Below are 17,255 nucleotides of genomic sequence, written 5' to 3'. Positions count from 1 at the left end.
TACATTCCTGCCTCCTTTATCAAAGATAAGGTGTCCATATGTGCGTGGGTTTATCTCTGGGCTTTCTATCCTGTTCCACTGATCTATCTTTCTGTTTTTGTGCCAGTACCATACTGTCTTGATTACTGTTGCTTTGTAATATAGTCTGAAGTCAGGGAGCCTTATTCCTCCAGCTCCTTTTTTCGTTCTCAAGATTGCTTTGGCTATTCGGGGTCTTTTGTGTTTCCATACAAATTGCGAAATTTTTTGTTTTAGTTCTGTGAAAAATGCCAGTGGTAGTTTGATAGGGATTGCATTGAATCTGTAGATTGCTTTGGGTAGTAGAGTCATTTTCACAATGTTGATTCTTCCCATCCAAGAACATGGTATATCTCTCCATCTATTTGTATCATCTTTAATTTCTTTCATCAGTGTCTTATAATTTTCTGCATACAGGTCTTTCGTATCCTTAGGTAGGTTTATTCCTAGATATTTTATTCTTTTTGTTGCAATGGTAAATGGGAGTGTTTTCTTGATTTCACTTTCAGATTTTTCATCATTAGTATATAGGAATGCCAGAGATTTCTGTGCATTAATTTTGTATCCTGCTACTTTACCAAATTCATTGATTAGCTCTAGTAGTTTTCTGGTAGCATCTTTAGGATTCTCTATGTATAGTATCATGTCATCTGCAAACAGTGACAGCTTTACTTCTTCTTTTCCGATTTGGATTCCTTTTATTTCCTTTTCTTCTCTGATTGCTGTGGCTAAAACTTCCAAAACTATGTTGAATAAGAGTGGTGAGAGTGGGCAACCTTGTCTTGTTCCTGATCTTAGTGGAAATGCTTTCAGTTTTTCACCATTGAGGATGATGTTTGCTGTGGGCTTGTCATATATGGCTTTTATTATGTTTAGGAAAGTTCCCTCTATGCCTACTTTCTGGAGGGTTTTTATCATAAATGGGTGTTGAATTTTGTCGAAAGCTTTCTCTGCATCTATTGAGATGATCATATGGTTTTTCTCCTTCAATTTGTTAATATGGTTTATCCCATTGATTGATTTGCAAATATTGAAGAATCCTTGCATTCCTGGAATAAACCCCACTTGATCATGGTGTATGATCCTTTTAATGTGCTGTTGGATTCTGTTTGCTAGTATTTTGTTGAGGATTTTTGCATCTATGTTCATCAGTGATATTGGCCTGTAGTTTTCTTTCTTTGTGACATCCTTGTCTGGTTTTGGTATCAAGGTGATGGTGGCTTCGTAGAAGGAATTTGGGAGTGTTCCTCCCTCTGCTATATTTTGGAAGAGTTTGAGAAGGATAGGTGTTAGCTCTTCTCTAAACGTTTGATAGAATTCACCTGTGAAGCCATCTGGTCCTGGGCTTTTGTTTGTTGGAAGGTTTTTAATCACAGTTTCAATTTCAGTGCTTGTGATTGGTCTGTTCATATTTTCTATTTCTTCCTGATTCAGTCTTGGCAGGTTGTGCATTTCTAAGAATTTGTCCATTTCTTCCAGATTGTCCATTTTATTGGCATAGAGTTGCTTGTAGTAATCTCTCATGATTTTTTTTATTTCTGCAGTGTCAGTTGTTACTTCTCCTTTTTCATTTCTAATTCTATTGATTTGAGTCTTCTCCCTTTTTTTCTTGATGAGTCTGGCTAGTGGTTTATCTATTTTGTTTATCTTCTCAAAGAACCAGCTTTTAGTTTTATTGATCTTTGCTATCGTTTCCTTCATTTCTTTTTCATTTATTTCTGATCTGATTTTTATGATTTCTTTCCTTCTGCTAGCTTTGGGGTTTTTTTGTTCTTCTTTCTCTAATTGCTTGAGGTGCAAGGTTAGGTTGTTTATTCGAGATGTTTCCTGCTTCTTAAGGTGGGCTTGTATTGCTATAAACTTCCCCCTTAGAACTGCTTTTGCTGCATCCCATAGGTTTTGGGTCGTTGTGTCTCCATTGTCATTTGTTTCTAGGTATTTTTTTATTTCCTCTTTGATTTCTTCAGTGATCACTTCATTATTAAGTAGTGTATTGTTTAGCCTCCATGTGTTTGTATGTTTTAAAGATCTTTTCCTGTAATTGATATCTAGTCTCATGGCGTTGTGGTCGGAAAAGATACTTGATACAATTTCAGTTTTCTTAAATTTACCAAGGCTTGATTTGTGACCCAAGATATGATCTATCCTGGAGAATGTTCCATGAGCACTTGAGAAAAATGTGTATTCTGTTGTTTTTGGATGGAGTGTCCTATAAATATCAATTAAGTCCATCTTGTTTAATGTATCATTTAAAGCTTGTGTTTCCTTATTTATTTTCATTTTGGATGATCTGTCCATGGGTGAAAGTGGGGTGTTAAAGTCCCCTACTATGAATGTGTTACTGTTGATCTCCCCTTTTATGGTTGTTAGTATTTGCCTTATGTATTGAGGTGCTCCTATGTTGGGTGCATAAATATTTACAATTGTTATATCTTCTTCTTGGATCGATCCCTTGATCATTATGTAGTGTCCTTCTTTGTCCCTTTTAATAGTCCTTATTTTAAAGTCTATTTTGTCTGATATGAGAATTGCTACTCCAGCTTTCTTTTGGTTTCCATTTGCATGGAATATCTTTTTCCATCCCCTTACTTTCAGTCTGTATGTGTCTCTAGTTCTGAAGTGGGTCTCTTGTAGACAGCATATATAAGGGTCTTGTTTTTGTATCCATTCAGCCAATCTGTGTCTTTTGGTGGGAGCATTTAGTCCATTTACATTTAAGGTAATTATCGATATGTATGTTCCTATTTCCATTTTATATATTGTTTTGGGTTCGCTACTATAGGTCATTTCCTTCTCTTGTGTTTCGTGTCTAGAGAAGTTCCTTTAGCATTTGTTGTAAAGCTGGTTTGGTGGTGCTGAACTCTCTCAGCTTTTGCTTGTCTGTAAAGGTTTTAATTTCTCCATCAAATGTGAATGAGATCCTTGCTGGGTAGAGTAGTCTTGGTTGCAGGCTATTCTCCTTCAGCACTTTCAGTATGTCCTGCCACTCCCTTCTGGCTTGTAGGGTTTCTGCTGAGAGATCAGCTGTTAACCTTATGGGGATTCCCTTGTGTGTTATTTGTTGTTTTTCCCTTGCTGCTTTTAATATGCTTTCTTTGTATTTAATTTTTGACAGTTTGATTAATATGTGTCTTGGCGTGTTTCTCCTTGTATTTATCCTGTATGGGACCCTCTGTGCTTCCTGGACTTGATTAACTATCTCCTTTCCCATATTAGGGAAGTTTTCAACTATAATCTCTTCAAATATTTTCTCAGTCCCTTTCTTTCTTTCTTCTTCTTCTGGAACCCCTATAATTCGAATGTTGGTGCGTTTCATGTTGTCCCAGAGGTCTCTGAGACTGTCCTCAGTTCTTTTCATTCTTTTTTCTTTATTCTGCTCTGCAGTAGTTATTTCCACTACTTTATCTTCCAGGTCACTTATCCGTTCTTCTGCCTCAGTTATTCTGCTATTGATCCTATCTAGAGTGATTTTAATTTCATTTATTGCATTGTTCATCGTTGCTTGTTTCATCTTTAGTTCTTGTAGGTCCTTGTTAACTGTTTCTTGCATTTTGTCCATTCTACTTCCAAGATTTCGGATCATCCTTACTATCATTATTCTGAATTCTTTTTCAGGTAGATTGCCTATTTCCTCTTCATTTGTTAGGTCTGGTGGGTTTTTATCTTGCTCCTTCATCTGCTGTGTGTTTTTCTGTCTTCTCATTTTGCTTATCTTACTGTGTTTGGGGTCTCCTTTTTGCAGGCTGCACTTTCGTAGTTCCCGTTGTTTTTGATGTCTGTCTCCAGTGGCTAAGGTTGTTTCAGTGGGTTGTGTAGGCTTCCTGGTGGAGGGGACTAGTGCCTGTGTTGTGCTGGATGAGGCTGGATCTTGTCTCTCTAGTGGGCAGGTTCACGTCTGGTGGTGTGTTTTGGGGTGTCTGTGGCCTTATTATGATTTTAGGCAGCCTCTCTGCTAATGGGTGGGGTTGTGTTCCTGTTTTGCTAGTTGTTTGGCATAGGTTGTCCAGCACTGTGGCTTGCTGGTCATTGAGTGAAGCTGGGTGCTGGTGTTAAGATGGAGGTCTCTGGGATATTTCCACCGTTTAATATTATGTGGAGCTGGGAGGTCTCTTGTTGACCAGTGTCCTGAAGTTGGCTCTCCTACCTCAGAGGCAGAGCCCTGACTCCTGGCTGGAGCACCAAGAGCCTTTCATCCACACAGCTCAGAATAAAAGGGAGAAAAAGTAGGGAGAATTAGTAGAAGTATGAGTAAAGAAAGAAGGAAAGGAGGAAAGGAAGGAAGGAAGAAAGAAGCAAAGAAGGAAAGAAAGGAGGGAGGGAGGGAGGGAGGGAGGAAGGAAGGAAGGAGGGAAAGAAGGAAAAAAGACAGAAAGAAAGATGATACAGTAAAAATAAAATAAAGTATAATATAGTTATTGAATTAAAAAATATTTAGAAAAAAAAAAAAAAGGGACGGATAGAACCTTAGGACAAATGTTGGAAGCAAAGCTATACAGAGAAAATCTTACACAGAAGCATACACATACACCTTCACAAAAAGAGGTAAAGGGGGATAAATCATAAATCCTGCTCCCTGAGACCACCTCCTCAATTTGGGGTGATTCGTTGTCTAAAGGAGGGAAGGAAGGAAGGAAAGAAAGAAAGAACGAAGGTAAAGTATAATAAAGTTATTACAATTAAACTTAATTATTAAGAAAAAGAATTTTTAAAAAAAAGTCATGGACGGATAGAGCCCTAGGACAGATGGTGGAAGCAAGAGTCTACAGACAGGATCTCACACAGAAGCATACACGTACACATTCACAAAAAGAGGAAAAGGGAAAAAAATCATAGATCTCGCTCCTAAATTCCACCTCTTCAATTTGGGATCATTCCTTGTCTATTCAGGTATTCCACAGATGCAGGGTATATCAAGTTGATTGTGGAGCTTTAATCCACTGCTTCTGTGGCTGCTGGGAGAGATTTCCCTTTCTCTTCTTTGTTCTCACAGCTCACAGGAGCTCAGCTTTGGATTTGGCCCTGCCTCTGCGTGTAGGTCGCTGGAGGGCGTCTGTTTTTTCGCTCAGACAGGACGGGGTTAAAGGAGCCGCTGATTCGGGGCCTCCGGCTCACTCAGGCCGGGGGTTGGGGGATGGGGGTAGGAGGGGCACTACGTGCGGGGCGGGCCTGCGGCTGCAGAGGCAGCGTGACGTTGCGGCAGAGGCCGGCGTGATGTTGCACCAGCCTGAGACCCGCCGTGCGTACTCCCGGGGAAGTTGTCCCTGGATCCCGGGAACCTGGCAGTGGCGGGCTGCACAGGCTCCGCGGAAGAGGGGTGTGGAGAGTGACCTGTGCTCGCACACAGGCCCCTTGGTGGCGGCAGCAGCAGCCTTAGCGTCTCCCGCCCGTCTCTGGGGTCCGCGGTTTTAGCTGCGGCTCGTGCCCGTCTCTGGGGTTTGCGCTTTCAGCCGCGGCTCGCGCCCGTCTCGGGGGCTCGCGCCTTCAGCCGCGGCTCGCGCCCGTTTCTGGGGTTCGCGCTTTTAGCCGCGGCTCGCGCCCGTCTCTGGAGTTCCTTTAAGCAGCGCTCTTAAACCCCTCTCCTCGCGCACCAGGAAACAAAGAGGGAAGAAAAAGTCTCTTGCCTCTTCGGCCGGTGCAGGCTTTTCCCCGAACTCCCTCCCGGCTAGTCGTGGTGCACTAACCCCTTCAGGCTATGTTCAAGCCGCCAACCCCAGTCCTCTCCCTGAGCTCCGTCCAAAACCAAAACCCGAGCCTCAGCTCGCAGCCCCGCCCGCCCCGGCGGGTGAGCAGACAAGCCACTCGGGCTGGTGAGTGCCGGTCAGCACCGATCGTCTGTGCAGGAATCTCCCCGCTTTGCCCTCCGCACCCGTCGCTGTGCACTACTCCGCGGTCCCGAAACTCCCCCCTCTGCCTCCCGCAGTCTCCGCCCGCGGAGGGGCTTCCTAGTGTGTGGAAACTTCCTCCTTCACAGCTCCCTCCCACTGGTGCAGGTGCCGTCCTTATTCTTTTGTCTCTGTTTTTTCTTTTGCCCTACCCAGTTACGTGGGGAGTTTCTTGCCTTTTGGGAGGTCTGAGGTCTTCTGCCAGCCTTCAGTAGGAGTTCTGTAGGAGTTGTTCCACGTGTGGATGTATTTCTGGTGTATCCGTGGGGAGGAAGGCGATCTCCGCGTCTTACTCTTCCGCCATCTTCAAGGTCCCCTCTATTGTTTCATCTTTAAGTTCAGTAATGTTCTTCTGCATGTGTAATCTGCCATTAATCCCACCCATTGTATTTTGCATCTCAGATATTGTAGTTTTCATCTCTAGGAGTTCAGTTTGGGTCTTTCACGTCTAACATTTTGAGCATGCTGAATACAGTGTAATGTGCTTTTGTGCTAATTTTAACATCTGTGTCAGTTCTGGGTCAGTTTTGATTAATTTCTCTCCCAATTATAGAATGTATTTTCCTGCTTTTTTGCATGCCTAGAAATATTTGATTGGATTCTAGACATTAAAAATTTTACCTTATTGGTTGCTGTTTTTTTGGTATTCCTATCAGTATCATTGAGCTTTGTTCTGGGATGCAAGTGTTTTTGATCCTTATGGATCTTGATTATAAGTTTTATTAGGCAATACCAGAACAGCACATTCAGTTTAGGGATAATTATTCCTCACTACTAAGACAAGACCCTCTGTGACCCCACCCAGTGCCTTGTGAATTAGGAGCTTCTCGGTGTGGCTGGTGGGAATAGGCACTATTCTGGGCCCTTGTGAGTGCGGCATACTGTTTTCATTATCCTTTCAGATAGATCTTTTTTCCAGGTAATTTCCTCACATGCAAGTTTTGATCAGCCCTCAGCTGAATACTTAGCGGGGGGCGGGGCACCTGTAGATCTCCAGGGTTCTCTCTTTGCAGCTCTCTTTAGCACTCTAGTCTGCGATTCTAGCTGCCTTGGTTACCTGCACTTGCAGCTCCTTCTCCGTAAGTCAGGGAGTCACCTGAGCTCCACCTATGTGCCTCAGCCTTGGATCTCTTTCAAGGCAGTGTGGTAGAATAGTCATAGGGCTCACCTTGTTTGCTTCCTGTCCCATAAGTATCACTGTCTTATTTCTTGATGTCCAGTGTCTTAGAAACTGTTGTTTCATATATGTGTTTGCCTTTGGTTTGTTTCAGGTAGGTGGGTAAATACAGTCCCTGTTGGCTTATCTTGGCCAGAGATGGAAGTATTCCATTTGTTATTGCTTTTTGAAAAGCTTGGTGAGGTTGATAAGAGAAACTTTTAAGGGAGCTGGTCATTTTTAAGCTGAGTGCAATACAGTGTAGTACTCATTTTAGCTTTATATTTCCCTAAAGTTATTGAAAATAAGTAGAGGTCTTTTCTAGTATGTGTATGGAAATCAAAGTAGACTTAAATTCTTTTATCCTTACAAGTTGTACTTTACCTATCTTTGCTGTAAGAATTAAAGTGACCGTTATAAGTTCAAGGTATGCTTTAAAGAGTTAGTGATTTTAGTGAATGACTGTAATTTGACCAATTGGATATTAAAGGCTTCAAGTGTATATCTTTAATATATTCCTCAGGATCTTTAGAATTTAAGTTCTGTGTAAAGTAGCTCTAGGAGGATAGTATTCTCTAGACTTAGTTCCACAGTTTTCTAATCTCTCACCTATGGTAATATAACATTTCTTTTCTCAGAAGGAGTTTACAAAAGGCATTTAAATACCTAAGTATTCCTTTCCATTTTATAGTCACATGTTCTAATTGGGAGCATATAATCTATCTGTAATAATGAGATGATGTTTCTAAAATAGATGCCTTTTTAGAAGTTGATTTTATTTGCATAATTGCTTACAGAGAGAATAATAATATACCATGTTTTTAAGAGTTTTGCTAAAAAAGTATTGACACTTCAATTAATATGCCCTATAAATTGTAACCTTAATTTTATGTATTCTGTTATGCTAATATCTTCATACATCAGTTATAGTTATATTTCCCCTATAAAATCCCAAATTTCATTGACTTGTAAAGAGATTTTGAAAGTGCGATATGGGGTGTGGGCATTGGGAGGATTTACATTACTTTAAATGAGTGGATATAGTTTTATGATTGGGATTGAACATAGTTTTATTATTCATAAATCTTTCTCCTGTCCCTGAATGTTTCATGAAATAAATATCTTCTAATTATACTCAATTATCACTTCAAGTAATAGAAGATAGTTTTAAATTTAACATAGTGAATTGGCCTACAGGTTGTGATGGAGACTGTGCAGTAGGCAACAGGGCTGATAGTCCGGTTAAAAGCTTGCTCAGTTAGCAGCAGTTGAAAGTAAATAATTAGTTGTGGAAGGCTAGGAGAAACTGCATCAGTTCGGTTCAGTTCAGCAGAAGAAAGAATTGTTGCCTGAGAATATCACCAGGGGTAGCACAGTAGGAAGAGGTCCGAAACATAATGAAAAGTGACATACGGAGTTGAGGTAGCACCTTGCTCAAGGTCAGAATTATGACAGTGGGAAGAGGAGCTAACTCAATAATAGAGATTTGCTGCAGATTTTAGTGGTGGCAATTTAAGTCTCTCTCATCCAGCCCAGGAGTTGTCTGTACTGATATCGGGGGCTCAGGGGCCCTTGGAGCCTAAGAGATCTGAACCAATATCATTTGGTTTGTCTGCGTATAATCTGGATAATTTTTTGAAGGTAAACTCTGTACTGTTCTTGAGCCAATTAGGTGCTGGGTTCCTGACTAGTTTCAGTTCGTCACTATGCTTGATATTACTGGATAAATTCATGTTTCTTTTTTTCTTTATTCTCTTTAGCACAGTGAATTCTGATTTAAATAAAATTCTCTGCTAATTATTTCTTTAAATGATCAAGCCTTATAACATTGAAATTGAACATTGAAATTACACTGATAGCAGTTAGAAAAACTTTCATGAACGTGTTCTTGGAAAATGAAGACCGGATATCTGACATTGGAATTAAGGACATGTATTGAAAGTTTATGTCTAAATCCTAACTTCTTGCCATCTATTTCATACTTTATCATTTGTCAAAAATAAGTATGACCTAGATTTTTAAAGCAATTGACATTTTAATTTGGTAATGGGGGGAAAAAACCTTTAGTTGATACTGAACATTGTTTTTCAATAATAATATATAATTTCAATAATGTTTATTGATCAACATTTATGTATGTATATATGTACACACACACACACGTGAGCATGAAACGCTGTGGCCCATCGTTGATAGTTTCGAAGTAGTTTTCACATAAGGTTGTTGGTTTTTCTCCGTTTAAGATAATTAATTGCTGTGAGCATCTAGCTATTTCCAAACTTCAAGAGTTTCTGGTTGAAGAGGGGATTCAGAGAGTATAATATAAATTGAGACTTTATGTAATTCTTGTTATTATAATCAAAACCTCATCCCCTACCCCCAACCCTCCAAATACTAATTAAAAAGTTTTTCTTTTGGCTTTTCTTGCTTGTATGTGTTTTAGGTTCATGATAATATTCCTTTTTTTACTGAAATTTTGATTGAGTTAGATGACCTTTACGTTTATTACAACCTAGAGATGTGATATTCTGTTATAAGTTTTGCCCTATTTTATAGTTAATCAAAACTAACATTTTGTTCCATTGCACGTTGGACCATAAGTAAAAGTACTGAAGTAGATTTTCCATCCTCTTTTATTTCCATATTTTGAAATAGCTTTGCAGGGTTTTCAAAGTCATTTAATTTAAAGTAAAATACTCTTAACCAGTACACAAATATAATTCAGGATTATACTGTTGATTTGATATTTAATCTATGCTGTAGGATTTAGGGCATCTCATCATGTTAGATGAAATAATCAGTATTTTCCAATTTTTTTATGACTTTTTTTTTCTTTTTGTTATGACTTTTTTTTCTTTTTGTGGGATCTTCCTGGACCAGGGCTTGAACCCGTGTCCCCTGCATTGGCAGGCAGATTCTTAACCACTATGCCACCAGGGAAGTCGGGTTTTTTTTGTTTTTTTGGTTTTTTTTTTTTTTTGGCTGCGTTGGGTCTTTGTTGCGGTGCACGGGCTTCTCATTGCAGCGGCTTCTCTTGTTGTGGAGCACGGGCTCTAGGCGCGCAGGCTTCAGTAGTTGCAGCATGCAGGCTCAATAGTTTTGGCGCACCGGCTTACTTGCTCGGCGGCATGTGGGATCTTCCCGGACCAGGGCTCAAACCTGTGTCCCCTGTCCCGACTTTCCTCTTAAAGATGTATAATTTTAGTACGGTAGGACAAGATTTCACACATCTATGCAGGATATATACATCTTGCAAATGTGTTTGTTTTAAAAATTGTTTTGTTAAGCATTTGAGCTATAAAATTCTAACTTGTTGTCTAAATATATTTGCTATTAGAAAACTATAGTTAAGCTGGGACAAAGTGAGAGAGTGGCATGGACATATATACACTACCAAATGCAGAATAGATAGCTAGTGGGAAGCAGCCACATAGCACAGGGAGATCGGCTCAGTGCTTTGTGACCGACCACCTAGAGGGGTGGGATAGGGAGGGTGGGAGGGAGACGCAAGAGGGAGGAGATATGGGGACATATGTGTGTGTATAGCTGATTCACTTTGTTATATAGCAGAAACTAACACACCATTGTAAAGCAATTATACTCCAATAAAGATGTTAAATAAATAAATAAATAAAAATTTAAAAAATCAACTATACTTTAAAATGAAATAAAAATTAAATTAAAAAAAGAGAAAACTATAGTTAGTCCATGGAAGAACATTTAACTGGCAATGGGGGAGGGGAACACTGACATCTGCAATGAAAGTAAAAGAAAATAATATTGCTGTAGTAATAGTATTTAAGAAAAATGCTGAATGATGGAATTGGGGAAAAAAATCCTTGTATTTAAGGATAAGCAAGTTTGATTAGGATTTAGGTAGCCTTAGAGAATATAAAAAGAATGTTATTAATAATTAACTTAAAGGACAATTAGAGGTGGATAATGATTCTTATAGTTTATTTTGTGTATAAATTTGTTTTCCTTAATTTTTATCATTTTTCTTACTCAAGTTTGTTAGACATATAGAAGGTATAATTTTATTTCTGTTTTTTTTATCTTAATGGGTTATTTTAAAACGAATTGGATAGGCAGGAGAGAGGGATAAAAACATACATGAATATTTGAGGAGGCGACTCAGCAACGGTTATGAGGTATGGGATATTGTTTTGCTATTTGAGAACTGAAATCACATTCTTGAACCTTCTCAATGAGGGTTCAGCTACCTGCTATATATTACAGATTCTGAAATTTTTTTGTGTTTGTTAGGATTGTTGAACTTGCTAATAAAGGAATTGTGTCCCTGGTAGATTAGATAAATGGAATATCAGTGTGAAATTGCTTCACAACAATAGAAATGACTAATCTGAATTTCTTAATAATTATTCATATTGAGAGTTTATGTGTGTGGCACTGTGTTAAATACCTTATGTGTTTAGTGGAAATACCTTTTTTTCCCCCATTTCAGCAGGAAAAACAGGTTTACTGAAATCAAGAGAAGTAATTAAAATTACAGGTCTGTAACACTACAGAATTCTAAATTATAGGTTAACTTTGCAGAAGGTCATTAGTGGATTTGTTCCCATGGTATCCATGGGTAGGTAGCAGGCCTAAAGTGGGTTCATTAACTGAAATATTCTTATGAGGATGAGGTCTTAATCTATTTCAGAGGACTATTTTAATAAGCAGTATTTGTATTTATTCATTAATTATAGTGGCTGTCTATATTTGTAAGTGTATAAAATGTATTACCCCCCATCCCCCCCCCAAAAAAAAGAACACACAAATGTTTCCCCAAACTATTCTCTGACCAATGTATACTCATAGTAGGGGTGGAAGGTCTAAGTGCTTAAAGAGGTTAGTAGATTGAAGGGATCTGGGGAGAGATGCTAGCCCGTTGAGCAAGAAAGCCCATAGTGGTGATACTCCCCCCTAGTGGTGGAGCCTGGTAACCCAACACTTTAGAGTGAGGCTGAGGTCCCATTCTATGGAGAATTTTTTTTTTTTTTTTAAAATAAGCCACAGGGCGCACAACTCATCAGAACTAGAACTTGGGTTGCTTCTGTAACAATTTAGATTTAAATTCAATACTTTCTCTTTAAATTTATTGTTGTCTACTTATAAAACCTGTGGTTCTGTAGCAGTGGGGGGCATTGCTTTAATGTTAGCTTCAAGCTAAGTCTGAGGAGACTTTATGAAGGAAGTAGAGAGGTGCAGAGTGGTATTTTGAAGGTAGTGGTGATGGTTCTAATGGAGTTAAGGCTCCTGATGAAGAGAATGCCTCAATTTCTGAAGGAATGATGGCTTTTGAGACCTTGGGAATGATTTTTCTAGATTTGAAGATAAAAACATACTCATATTTCTAGTTCCAGTCATTAAAGTGTGAATTTCTTTTAGGATTCATTTATATTTTTTTCAACTGTGATACACATTATACTAACTGAAACATTTGATTTTAATACACGTGTGAACATAATGTTGGAATTCTTTCAATTTATTACATTGATTTATGCTTTGGGCCAGTTTTTCTCTCTGAAAAATTTGTTTTTCTACACGCACTGTGACTACCTGTAACCTTATAGGAATTGCATTTTGTGGCTTGCTTCATACCAGTTTTTATGCATATGTTTGCTTTGTTTGCATATACTTTGTAAGAATTTATTCAGTGATAGGTTATTTTTATTGTGGTTTGTTTTTTAGTTTCCAGAATTAACTGAAATGCAGTATCAGTATTTACTTTTACATAACAACTTGGATTATATGGGACTTCATTTCCTAGTAATTTTATTGTTTTGTTGCCTGCTGTTTACACAGGATGACTTATTTCCTGTGGAGTCTGTGTGGAATACATGATAAAACTAGATTTCTCTGGAAAAAAATCTCCATTAAATGAACTTTAATACAGATATAATGAAAAATATTTACTAGGTTTTATCTCCCCACAATTTGTCAAATGGATTGTAGTTTTTATAGCTTCACATTTTACACTCACTTGTTAAAAGTATTGTTGAGCTTATTAAAGGCAGTTTCCCGTGGTGGAATGAGGAGGTGATGCAGCGTCTCTGATACGCAGTGTGGAGTTTGCAGTCAGTCAGCACAAGTAGCTGTCACTGTGGTCTCCTGCAAATTGCCTCATCTTTGCAACAATACACACACACAGGCAGTTCGTAGAGGAAACCTGAGTGGTTAGTAAACATATTAAAATATTACAATGCATATAATATCATTGATCATGAGGGATATGAAAACTACAAGAATATTGAGATGCTATTTGTTACTTACCAGCCTGGAAGAAATTTTTAGAAGTCTGACAGCTGTAGGGTTGATAAAGATGTGGGAAAATAGGAACTCATACATTGTCGGTGGGAGTCTAAATTGGCATAATTAGTTTGGATAAGCCATTTGGCAATGCCTTACGATTGGTTACTAACTTTTTTATGTGCTGTGGGCGAATTTGACAGTCTGGTAAAGTCTATGCACTTCTTTGCAGGATAATTTTTAAATGAATAAAATACGTAGACATACAAAAGATAATAACCTCACTGAAATACTGTTATCAAAGTATAAATGTGATTCAATAATGTTTGTTTTTTTGTGAAGTCATTTTATAACAAGAATCTAATGACAGGTCTTATAACTGAGTTCAAAGTACTGAGGAGTATAAACAATATCTAGAGCTATCAGCAACAAGCAGAATGAAAGAGGAAAATATTCCTGATTTTTATTGGTTACAAAGTCACAGATACTGTTAATTCTGTGGTGTTTGTTGTCTCTATTTATAATTGAAATCGTAAATTTTAGTTAGAGATTTGTGAAAATGAAGATATATTTTCCGTCCTTTCCAAGTTCATGGTTTCCCTGAATTCTAATCATGGAAGCAGTGGAGACCCAGTTTAAGAACTCTTGCAGAGAGCGTTTATAAACCATGAACGGTGTTCATTGTTTATAAGAATTTTTTTAAATCTTATAAATGGTTAGACTTCTTATAAATGCTCTCCAGCAATGGAAATAAATAGATTACACCTGTATGGGTCAACAGGCATAGGTTTTTAAAACAAAACTTCGACTTAAAAGTTTCAGTATGAAAAAATAGAAAATATTATGCTAATTTAAAAAACATATAAAACTGTATCGCATATTGCTGATGATTTCATGTACCTGTTTTTGTGTGTGTCTCTGTAGATAATAAAAATAGGTTTAAAAGAAATAATACTTTTGCCTAAATGGGAGAGAGGAGAATAAGATGGGATAAAGAGTTCAGATATACCTGCAATGTTTTAAATGTTTATGTTAAAAAAAATCTCAATAATAATCAGTTACAGATTGTGGGTACATAGGTGTTTGCTTTGTTATTCTTTGTACTTTTCAGAATTAAAACAGTTCTCAAACATTTTAAAATAATGATTATGATGAAATATTTTATTATAGTGTATAAATAAACATTGTAATAAAAAAAAGTGGTACAGAGACAGATTAGTTGAAAGGGGATTAACTTCTTTCATTTGCTTCAGGTGCATATAGCTTATTCCTGTACATAATTGTACTATTGATATTTTGTGACTAATGCAAGTATTTGTTTGCTTTTTGCTTTTCTATTTAGATTGAAAGTAAGCCTTTAAATAGCAGTTGATGTTGATGGTAGCAGAATGGAAACTCAGTTAATGTGGTTAGGACTGTGTTACTCTGCAATAACTTAATAGCCCTGAATTTGTCCATTTCTGGCATGTTTATGACCAGAAAAGCTCAAAATTTTATCTTTCTGGACCCAGGAAAATGGTTTTATTTGTTGGGCTTATATTGGTTTCTTGTATCTCTTCTCTATAATGGTTCACTAAATTAGATGTGAAATATCTGGGATTGCTTTCTTCACTTTCTTAGTAAAGAGATACATAAAATCCTGGTTATTGAAGAACTTTTGATAAATACTCCAGGCCATTTTCACTGAAGTGAACTAAGGTGTTCGTCAATAAAGATGAATGTAATGGTAACTGCACAAGTTAGAATATAATGAAACGTCTTCATTTTCTCAAATACCAACCTGACCAAAAAGTAAGGATTAGATTGAAGTGAAGTGAACAGAGCTTCCAAGAGCATGGACTCAGTCCATAGATAGGAAGGTTAGTAAGGAACTGCAAAGATGCACAGGGTAACCGAGGCAGTCCCTGGCTGTGTTGCACATTTCTTCCTAGAGAAATCAGAATTTCTTGTCTTTTAACTATTCTTTTTTGGATATCTCTTTCACTGTCTCTTTCCAATTGGCAATAACTGTTGTTTTATTGTTTATAAAGTAATACAGGTAAGCATTTCAAATAACATAGAAACTAATAAAGTAGAATAAATACACCCCTGTAATCTTCACCTCTAGAAATAAACCATTATCAATTCACTATATATCCATTAAGATATTTAGCATATATGTAAAATAAGTTAATGAGTGAATAGCACATGTTTATTTTTAAAATATGAAATAGTTCTTTACGTAGTGTTGTGATAAGTAATACTTTTGGATTTACTTAAAGGTAAGTTGTGACTATCCCTTTAGTAAGTTTGTCTCATCTTGTTAATGACTATAATATGTTCCATTTCATACCATATTATGATCTAACCAATCTCCTTTTTATGGGCACACATTATTTCCAAATATTTGCAATTATAAACGGTGCTGCAGTGAGTATCCTTTTGAATAAACATGTGTGCCTTGTCTGATTCTTTCTTTAACATAAATTCCGAGAAAATGTATTGCTGTACTGAATGGTACATACATACATTAAAATTTTGTATGTATTATTAGTGTGACCATGAAAGATTGTACCAGTGTATGTCCATATTGTTTACCTTAATATTTTACAGTGGTGTTTTTAATATAACATATTCATATGTGAAGTGGAAACAGAATGTTTTTATAGTATTTTTACCAAATGAATATTACCACTAAACATATGGGACCTTGTGTACATACCACTTCCAAGTCTTAGTGATCAGCTTTCATCTTGGGTTGCTGTCTCTGATTATAATAGCAAATGTTTTTAAAAGAGTAATTCTCCTGCCACAAGGGGATGGGGAAAGAGTGTCTGGACCAACAACTATGTTAGCCATGAGAGAGCTATGTTAATTCTGTTTCTGCATTTCCAGTAAATTGTTCCATTACTTAAGTTATACAAGTAATAGTCTATGAGGCAGGCACCAGGCTGGGCACGGGGGACACGATGAATGAGACACATTTCTGGGCTTTAAGTTCTGGGGTTTATTTTAATAATTTAGTGGTAGAAACTGATAAGTAGCTGATAATAGGCAACTATTTAAAAAACTAGCATTGTGGTTATAAAATGACATTTGTAAAATAATACCCTGTAACAAAAGGCAAAATAGAAATGTTCACAGATGAGAGCAAAAAAATTTCACAAAACAATTTAACCACCTAAAAACAACTCTCATTAATGTTGGATGAATTTCATTTTCCTCCAACATTATGAGTATTTTTAAACCTTTATAAAAGTTGAAAGAATTTTACAGTGAATACTCAAAAATACCCACCACCCAGACTTTACAATCAGCATTTTACTGTGCTTGCTTTATCATGTGTCCAATCCTATCATTTATCATCCATCTTTTTAAAGTAAGTTGCAGAAATAAGTATCCTTCTTTGCTTCTGCATGCGTAGATTAACTACTATTTTAAATAGTACTGTGTTTTAAAGTCTGTATTGATTAACTATGTGCTATAGAAGATGTAGAAACTTTGTACTCTTAATTCCTTCCCAAATTCCCTTTCCTGTCTCCAAATATTTGATAAATTACTTTAATTTTGGAACATAACGCAAGTGTTATAAATCTTGAGCAACCATATAACTTATCCAGACAAGGATATTTGTGAGAGAGAAAGGAGGTACTATTCATGATTACACAGGGACAGCGAGTACAGCTTGGGTGCTCCTAGGCAAATGAAGATGATCAGACTGTCTATAACAATAGCCGCTGGAGTTGTTTATTATTCTTAGTTTTATACTTAAGTGTATTTGTATTTAATAAATTAAACACTATAGTCAACATTTAGTCTTTTACCATAGTTTACTTCCTGAGTTCTTCATTTTGAGTCACCTCTGGTTGGATTTTATCCATAGCTTCTCCTTTCCTGAGTTTTTTATTTTGATGTATCTCTTGGTTGGATTTTATCCTCAAGTAGTCCCCCCACCTCTGTGACTG

General features: G+C 37.2%; 1 protein-coding gene across 3 annotated transcripts in view; it reads left to right on the top strand.

Annotated features, from left to right (window-relative positions):
- TUSC3 (tumor suppressor candidate 3) overlaps positions 1 to 17,255 on the top strand; it is a 195,659-nt gene that overhangs the window by 47,007 nt on the left and 131,397 nt on the right. Inside the window, exons 1-2 of one of the 3 annotated variants that reach the window (XM_032618596.1) lie at positions 4,759 to 4,764; positions 16,930 to 16,938. The exons of the other annotated variants lie outside the window; for them this stretch is intronic. Coding sequence (XP_032474487.1) covers positions 4,762 to 4,764; positions 16,930 to 16,938 — 12 coding nt within the window. The 5' untranslated portion in view covers positions 4,759 to 4,761. Of the gene's footprint in view, positions 1 to 4,758; positions 4,765 to 16,929; positions 16,939 to 17,255 lie in introns of those variants that run through there. 3 annotated transcript variants of the gene reach the window in all.

Source organism: Phocoena sinus, chromosome 21 (genome assembly GCF_008692025.1).
Source record: "Phocoena sinus isolate mPhoSin1 chromosome 21, mPhoSin1.pri, whole genome shotgun sequence".
NCBI classification, from domain to species: domain Eukaryota; kingdom Metazoa; phylum Chordata; class Mammalia; order Artiodactyla; family Phocoenidae; genus Phocoena; species Phocoena sinus.
The sequence above is the reverse complement of the archived record's forward strand: the minus strand, read 5'-3'. Positions and strand labels throughout refer to the sequence as shown.